The sequence below is a fragment of the Alexandromys fortis genome, unplaced genomic scaffold (assembly GCF_014885135.2).
Source record: "Alexandromys fortis isolate MF-2015 unplaced genomic scaffold, M_Fortis_MF-2015_v1.1 scaffold_3, whole genome shotgun sequence".
Taxonomy (NCBI): Eukaryota; Metazoa; Chordata; class Mammalia; order Rodentia; family Cricetidae; genus Alexandromys; species Alexandromys fortis.
Window position 1 is genome coordinate 1,361,873 of NW_026067909.1, and position 8,794 is coordinate 1,370,666.

An 8,794-nucleotide genomic window follows, 5' to 3' on the forward strand; every position below is an offset into this window, starting at 1 on the left:
CTGTTTAGAACAAGAATGGTTTTCAAGTCAGAATCTCGGGTATTTTAAATATGTTACACTTGTGCTTTCAAAAATGCAGGCAAATGCCTGACTGCAATGCCTGCTCGTGGACCTTGCTCTGTTCCAACTTGTCAGTTTGGAAGTCCATGAAGGTGTCGGATGGACAGATGAGCACATCACACCAACTCACACACAGACTTCACCATAGCCTCTGGGTCATCATTCCCTTTACTGTCCTTTTTGTGCATTTGGGACACTGCTGTCGTCTGACCAAGCTATTCTCAAACCCTGCGAGGCAACAGAGTTGTGTCTTTTCCACGTCCGTCTAGGCACAACGCTAAACAACTTCCTGATACGCCTAGAGTCTACACACAGAAAACAAGGTAGTCTGTTAGCGTCAGTAACTGGCTCAAGCCTGAATCTCAAATGAAGATCTAGAAATGCTGAGTTAGGCATCTTGAAAATAGTCCATTCGATAGCTGCTTTCTGCTTTGGGTCCAACTGGCTCCAGCTTTGTTCAGGACGTGAGAGGAAGTACTGTGTTGAGCCAATTCCACCACCAGGAAGGAAAGTTCTTCTCGGAACGTCCTGGGACCTTGAAATATTCAGTCTTTGGTGATAGCAGCTGGTGCCCAGGACATTCTTGGCTCCCTCTGGTCTCCACCCTGGCAACCCTTATTAGCCTGGTATTGACTACCCAGGCCCTTTAAAAACAGAGCCCTGGAAGTGAATGAAAGCGAAGAGCAACGTCCAGAAGCTGGAAGGTTTGAAGTCAGCTTGGTCTGGACACTTTCTTGACTCCTCAGTGGCCTGTGTGGTTTGGAGTCCAGCAGGCGGCTTCTCCTCGCCCTCTGGTGGCTGGAGGGAAGGGGCACACAGACACCAACACACCAGGAGGGGGCGGCCAGTGCCCCTCGGTGATGCAGGGGTCCACACCACCATACTGATAACTCGGGAATCCCGATTCATTTGGAGTACCCGATTTACAGGTGCGGGACATAGAAAGGGGTCAAGTAGGAGGGCCCAAGAAAAGGAGTGAAGGGACTCCCCGTGGCGGCTGTCGTTAACGGGAAGGAGGAAGGGGGAAATATGACGTTGCTCGCAGGATAGGTGGGGAAAGTCTGGAACGGCAGAGCTCCTGGAACCTGGGGGCCAGGACTGCTCCCGGTGCTACTGCCGCAGGCTCCCGCCACTGCACCGGATGTCCCAGGCTGCGGGGTACCACACCCCGCCTGCACTGTGCCGTCGGCCCCCGGGTTCTGCTTCTTCCACTTGGTCCTTCGGTTCTGGAACCAGATTTTGACCTGCGTCTCGGTGAGGCTGAGCGACAGAGCCAGGTTCAGGCGTTCGCACACAGACAGGTAGCGCGTGGCTCGGAACTTGTTCTCCAGAGCCACCAGCTGCTCGTAGGTGAAGGCTGTGCGCGCGCGCCGTGGCTTGGCGCAGCTAGGCTCAGATCGCCGGCGCCGGGGCCGCGGGGAGCCGGGGGAGCCGGGGGATGTTGGCAGCGGGTCGGTGCCACTCTCCCCCACTCCCGTCACCACCGCCCGGGCCTCTGGGGAGCGCTCGTGAACCCCCTGCCAGCGCTCCGGCCGCTCCCGCAGCTGAGCGCGCCCCGCGTCCTCAGCTTCCTCCTCCTCTTCCGCTTCCGAGCCTTCCAGGGGGGACGCGGGGCCAATGCCTCGGCCCGTGGCATCTAAGAGAGAAGGGCAGGGTGACCAGAAGCCCGTAACAACTCCACCCGTCCGCATCCCCAAACCTTCTTGTACTCCCCGAGAGCACTTAGCTTTCCCTTTGATCCAACTCCACTCTCGCTGTGTCCTCTTCTGTCCCCAGCCCGCACATCTTAGGGAGCAGATTCAGGAATACGGTATCCTCTTGCCCTTTACAAATCTACCCTTAAATAGTCACCCAAAAAGTATATGTCGGATGGCACCCCATATCAAGAAAGTACAGTGACGTCATCGACCCGAGGAGAGAGGAGTCGGCTGTGTATTATGATATGGGAATGTCAAATGCGTTTACTATTGAATCTCCCCGGTCCCTAGAAGCCTATTTTGCTGTGGGACTCCTAGCAATTAAAAAAGAAGTTATTAAGTCCCCCCTCCCCCCAAAAGGAGAAATTCCCCCTTTCCCATCTTCTCTCTCCGGCCGTGTTAATAGAGTTTCAGATTTGTCCGGGGCCTGATCGATAGATGTCATCTATTAAAGGTAAGTTTTAATCGAACAATATTAGGATCAGACAGGGAAAGGGGGTTTGAAGTCAGTACCTGCAAGCTGCGGGCAGGAGATATGCAGTCGCCAGTAATAGAATATCGATCAAGGAGTTGAGGGGGAGGGGAATGCGGCCCAACAGAGAGACCATCCAAACAATTAATCCAGGCCCTCAGCCGGACCCCAAGCCAGGCCACCAGAGGCTTCTGGGCCCCAGACAATCACTGCCAAACTTAAAAAAGAGGAGCAGGGGACTGTGCTGCATACAGCCTTCCCCAGGACCAGAGTTCCTAGACCTTCAGCGTCCCTCCAAGGAATCCCATGCCCATGTCCCACTCGGCATGAATCCTTCTGTCTTAAATTCCAGCCACAAACTTTCCTGAACCCTTCCTTTGATGTTAACCACCTTCAGGGATGAGATGGAATAGTCTAGAAGAGAAAGCACCAAAAGCTTCCTGTTTGCCCACCCCCAGTCCCCTGTCAGATCCAGGAAAGGTGAAGGCACGGACGGGCTCTGCAGGTGTTTCGGAAGCTTTGAAAATAAGGACCTAATCCTGGTCTCAGTTACCTCAACCATAAAAAAAGGAGTGGTGTTGATGATACTATATACTTGATAGGCGTTTTCATAACCTTTACCCCTGCTCCTAGCCCAGGTTCTAGCACGTGGACAGCGTAAAACATTTCCGTTAGATGTGCAAGCCAGGCAGAGCTGTGGCGCTCACGCACTGAGCAGGTGCTCAGCAATGAGGCACATACCTGCCCTGGAATCTCAACCTCATCCCTGTCTCTTTCTTTTTCCAAGGAGGGATGCTTCAGTTCGCACCTGCGCGGGTGCGCCTTCTCTAGTTCCCAGGCCACCAACATCCATTCATCAGACCGTGGCTGCTCCATACACACGGATACCGTCTTAGACTGAAAACCACCTCGCATTCTTACCAGGGGTGTCCTGCGACCCGATCGTAGACTCGGGGCTGGCGTCTTCCCCTGCTTCCACCTCCGCTAAACTTTTCTTGGCTTCCCGGGCAGCTAGACGCACCGGTGGGAACGCAGCTCGCGTGAATTTTTGCGGATCCAAGATGTCCAGGACAGAGAAGGAAATCTTGTGGTGAGAAGGAGCCGCCTTGGCCCCGCCATCCTGCCATGCCAGCATACCCGCCTCCCACGGACTGGAGGCCGGCTTCAACCGGTCCGGGATGGGTGCACTAGGGCTTGCCTTTGGTTGTGGTTCGGTCACAGCGCTCCAGTCTCCAACTGGATTTTCCCCGCCAAGTGAAGCTGGGGAGGGGGACAAGGAGGCGGGGCGGGAGGAGAGCAGCGGGGGGCTGCTTGCGGATTGGCACTTGCACTGGCCAGACCCCCGCCACGTGCAGGGTGAGTTCGCAGTTGCCTCAGGACTATCTCGCGTGGCGTGGTGGCGGCTGACCTGGACCAGAGGGATCCTTGCCGGCCAATGCGCGCTCCCGAATCCAGGGGTCACGGTTGCAAGCTGCGCGAGTGTCCTTCCATCCTGTAGAAACTCGTGAAGGGCGCCAGGGAGGCTTTCATCTCGAGTATCCCCTCTACTCACACACCTACCTGACTGAAGTTTACTTATTTCTCTTGGAGCACTTGCCATCTGTCTTTGACCTGAAGACGCCACCGAGCCTAAGCCTAATCCCTCCGCAATGATGCTTGGCGCATCTCATGCACCATCTGTGAACCACAGTAACGACGTCAGACCATTTACCTCAAATTTTTAAAGCCTCGGTGTGTTTACAGTTTACAAAGCCCTGGGGTTTTCTCACTCTCTTTTGATTTTCTAAGCTTCCCTGTGAGGTGGGCGTGGCCCGGGACTACAGTCTGCGTTTCAAAGACAGGAAAAATGAGGTTCAAAGATGAGCAAAGATCTATCCAGGGTCACTGCGGTCAACAAGAGTCTAGACTGGGCTAGAGAGATTTTTTCAGCACGTCCTCTGTCTTGGAAAATGGAAGCGAAAAATTCTCCTTGCACAGGAGACTTTTCTTTCTACCCAGAGAGGGGTCAGAGGCCAAAGGGTGAATTATAGGAAAGATTAAGTGTCCAACCAGGATGGCCGTGGGCTCAGGGCAAGGTAGCTCGACTGAGGGTGCTGTCTTTCTTTCAGTTACCCAGAGTGACATTTTCGCTGCCCACAGTCACAGATTCCATCATTAGTATCAGAAATTGACTCTATCTCTGACCCCCATCCTTGCCCAACCACAAGAAGGAAAAGGTTAAAAGATGCCCGTTGGTTTGAATTTAAGATCAGAGAAGAGATACGATTAAAATGGCCCCATCTGCCCCCCCCCTCCAGGGAGGACAGCCAGCATTGGCGGTGAGGGAAAGCTCACTGTACTCACTGTGGCCACACCCGTGGTGACTTTCCTTCTTTTTGTCACCGCTGTGAACATTAGGCATTTATTTCAGCGGTCAGTTCTGAAGCATCGCTCACTTAACTCCACTCCCCAGAGCCACCTCGGACCCCGCCGCTCCTTTCTTCTTTGCCCCATGCGGTTCCCAGACAATGTCTTGGCAATTAATATTGTCTGAGCAGGTAAGAAGTAGGAAGAGGAGGGGACTCTTTCGCACTAAAGTGCTGGGGGCTACTAATCCTATCTATTAGTAAAGAGGCATCCTCGGGGGGCTAGCTCCTTGTAGCTTTTCTCATTCAAACCTTTTAGTCCCTCCCAGGGGTGCCCACCATATTCCCTGCCGACTTTAAAGCCTTGCCGAAATTCAAGTCAGCTCCAGCCTTAAAGCAAAGACGGATTGCGCTTTTAAAGTGGTGGGAAGGAAGTACCCAGCCCAAGCCCACCAGAAAACCCCCCTGCCAAAGGGAATTTGTGCCATGAGAAACTCAGGGAAAAGAGCCCAGAAGCTGAGAGGCTGGGGACCAGGGACAAGGCCTGCAAATCACAGATCCTTCTGGAATGCACACACTTTGTTTTCTGTTTGGATAACCCTTTGTCACCTCTTCCCACATTTTTTAAGTCTTCCGTTTTCTTTCTCTCCCCTCCTCTATTGACCCCAATTCCAGCTACCTTTTTCCATAATATATATATTAGTTTTTTCAGGGTAACTGGGAATAGATAAAACGTTCCTTCTCTTGCCCTCTTCTCTGGAGCGAACACTGAGGCTGTTTCATAAGAATGGGAGGGTGGGGTAAGCATCCCAGAGGGCACCCACATCCTAAACCAGAGGAACAGGAAAGAGCCCCGATATCCTACCCCCCCGCATCAGACAGAACTTGGATTATGTCATTGTACTTCCATAGCCTCTTTTTGTTGTTGTTGTTTAAGTTATATAAAGGTTTTTCCTTTTGTATGAGTCATTTTTCCTTTGAAGTCTATGGTTCTAAATACAGAAAAGGGACCAAAAATGGCAGGAAGTTGCACATTGGAGAGAAAATCCAAGAATATGGAGAGGCCACGTTGTGTAATCTGAAGACTCCTGAGCATGCCTTCTTGTGATGGGATTTTATATTGCTGTCTTCACTTTCTCACCGTTTCTCCTGTGTGTGTGTTCACTACAGGGCGACAGTCCAGGAACCCTGCTTAGTGTTTGACTCTGGATACTAACTGACATGGAAGAAACATTGCTGTCTCACTCATTCAGCCTGGAGATAAACGCCCAAAGACCAGGGTATGTCTTCCCGCCGAGGGGAGACAGAGGCAGGAAGTTTCAGGGAACCGTTTCTCTGACCACTCACTTGGTATGAACCATCAGGCAGTGAAACCTCCCTTCAGGCACAACTGGGAAATGTGCTTGATGCTTGACCCACTAGTGTGGCACATGTGCTACCCAGGCTGTTTCTACGGAATGCATACGTTCCCTCTGTGCGTAGGGTTGATTTGGCTGTTGGTTTTTTGTTTTTTGTTTTTTTGTTGTTTTTTTTTGCTTTCTTCTTCTTCTTCTTTCCCCAGCCTGGACATTAAAATTCTGTTTGAGTGCTGTCTTTAAATTGCTTTGATGCTAGGTGGGTTCCAACTCTGACCTGTCCTGATGGCAAGTGATGGCTGTAACAAGCCCGGGATCAATATTCATAGCGGGTGTCCTGGACTGATAACGCTATCCAAGACAATGTTCGCTATCAGTATAGACAGCTGAGATATTGCACCATTAGGGATGTTGTGTTAAATAACCTGATCCATTTCTGGGGCTATTTAATGAATTTCACAGCTTAGATAGTATCTTTAAGGAGATGGCAAAAGGCTATTCCGGAGGCACCGATGCAAATCAATGGTGCCAGGCTTCTCAAGCAATTGCACAAACAAAGTGGCCTGTAATTCCAGCACAGCCTTGAGAAGCTGCCACCCGCCCTGGGAGCAGGATTAACAATGGAGAGAATGTGCTGTGTATCCAGAGGGAGGGTGCTGATATTATGAGCTGCATTAAGGTCCCTAAGATAAAATCATATGTTCCCGAAATAAATACAAGTGGAGTTTTCTGTTCGAGACAGCCCACAGGTTAGGACATACATGCCAAAGAGACAGCTTCATCAGGCACAGCTGAAGGCCAAAGGGAGGTGGTGACCATGAAGACAGTCATGTATACATTATTCTGCTCGGGTAATCAGCCCGCTTTCCCCAGTCACTCTATACAGAAGGAGGGGAAAAAAAAGACACTGGGTTTTCAAAGGAAGGCTACTGGTGGAGTATTGGTTTGTTTACCTGACCCCAGGCCCTCATTGCTAGAAATTACAATTTACATTTGGGGGCAGAGGCAGGAGGACTGTTGCAAATTTGAGGCCATTAAATTCTATTAAGTTCCAAAGCCAATCAAGGCCTCATAAGAAAATTCAACAAAAGTATGTAATAAAACTGGGAAAAATAAAATGGCAACAGAAAATACAAAACTACCTTGGAGACTTTTGATTTGTGAAAGGAATGTTGAAAACGTAGCCTTCCTAGGCTAGGGTCTTAGCTCTTGGCTCAGCTGGTAAAGTGTTTGTCCTAGTGTGCTCAAAATTCTGTTTTTCACCCAGTACCATGTAATTTGGTGGTGCACACCTGTAATCCCAGCACTTGGGAAGTGGAGGCAGGAGGATCAGGAGTCTGAGGTCATCCATCCTTCCCTGCTTGTGGAGTTCCAGGCAACCTGGGCTACCTATACAAGACTCTGCCTCAAAAACTGATTTTTACAAATAAATAAATTATTCAAAACAAAAGCACAGTCTGCCTGCCTTCCTCTAAACTGCAAACCCCAAACATGGTCACATAGTTCACATCAAACAATAAAAGTGTGCCTTGTGGAAATCTAGAGGTTAAAAAACAACAACTTGTTTTTAAGACAGGACTGTGGGTTTTATGCAACAACTCAGGCTAGCTGGAGCTCGTGGTCCCCCTGCCCACTTCACATCCTGAGTGCTGGAATTACAGAATCATATCTGTAACTTAGAAACTTAGAGGAAACATCAAAGGTTATTAAGCAGCTGGGCGATGGTGGCGCAGGCCTTCAATCCCAGCACTTGGGAGGCAGAGGCAGACAGATCTCTCTTGAGTTCGAGGGCAGCCTGGTCTACAAGAGCTAGTTCCAGGACAGGCTCCAAAACAACAAAGAAATCCTGTCTCAAAAACAAACAAACAAAAAAGGTTACTAAGCAATAGAGGGTTACCTCAGTGAGCAGAACACTTATTTGTCACATGTATTCTGATACATAGTCTCATAATAATAATTAGTATTAACAATATACACTCTTTGTTTGGCTTTGCCCTGGCCCAGGCTTTGGGCTAATCTCTGTTGGAAATTATTTCAGGAGCTCTCCACAGAGGTTTTGAACTAGGTACTATTAGCTTGCAGCTGAGAAAATGAACTTAAAAATAAAAAAAAATTAAAAAATTAAAAATAAAAAAAGAAAGAAAATGAACTTAGAAGGGTGTTGGTTACATGGGGAACAGGCTCAAAATTGTTGGGGCTGGAATTTGAATGTAGTGAGATTTCAGAACCCTCTCTAATAATGTTCTTTCTGAGGAAATCCACTCCTGGCCCCAGGATGTAACCTAATCACAGCAGCTGGTCCTTAAAATTGTGCAGATAATTGGACTATGTAATAGAATATCTGAGGAAATAAGTGACCCCATGACTGGACCACAGGTTTCAGGGACCCCATTGGGGGAGATCTTTTTTGATTGTTTGTTTTGTTTTGTTTTTTTTCTAGTCAGGGTTTCTCTGTGTAGCTTTGGTGCCTGCCCTAGAATTGGGTCTTGTAGACCAGGGTGGCCTCGAACTCACAGAGATCGGCCTGCCTCTGCCTCCCAAGTGCTGGGATTAAAGGTGTGTACCACCACAGCCCGGCTTGGGGGTGGGGGGAATCTTTTACGTACAATGCGTACAATGCGTAGTGACGGGTCTTGAAGCATCCTTAGGAGGAGCCAGAGTAAGGGGAATTGCCAGACAAACCCAATTGCGCTGGATATCTAGAAAGGTAGAGAAGTGGGCCTGGCAGATGTAAAAAGCGGAGCGACAAGCCGAGGGACTGAGAGAACCAATGACGGACAGGAAGAGAAGAGGCACGTGAGATCTGAGCCTTTCCTTTCCGTACCAAGCTAACAGCGAGTGCCAGAGAAAGGTGCGTTTGCATAA

The 8,794-nt window shown here is 49.7% G+C and overlaps 1 protein-coding gene across 1 annotated transcript; it reads right to left on the reverse strand.

Annotated features, from left to right (window-relative positions):
• Nucleotides 1-983: 983 nt before the first annotated feature.
• On the reverse strand, nucleotides 984-3,829 carry Nkx1-2 (NK1 homeobox 2). Its single transcript, XM_050137928.1, has 2 exons — nucleotides 3,151-3,829; nucleotides 984-1,696 (listed from the first exon to the last, which is right to left on the reverse strand). The coding sequence occupies exons 1-2, from the start codon at nucleotides 3,827-3,829 to the stop codon at nucleotides 984-986; spliced, it is 1,392 nt and encodes a 463-aa protein (XP_049993885.1).
• Nucleotides 3,830-8,794: the final 4,965 nt, after the last annotated feature.

Coding starts and splice junctions, on each gene's coding strand:
- Nkx1-2 (XM_050137928.1), bottom strand. CDS start 3,829: ATGGCAAGTGCTCCAAGAGAAATAAGTAAACTTCAGTCAGGTAGGTGT. Junction 1,697..3,150: donor CGGGTCGCAGGACACCCCTG/GTAAGAATGCGA, acceptor CTTCTCTCTTAG/ATGCCACGGGCCGAGGCATT.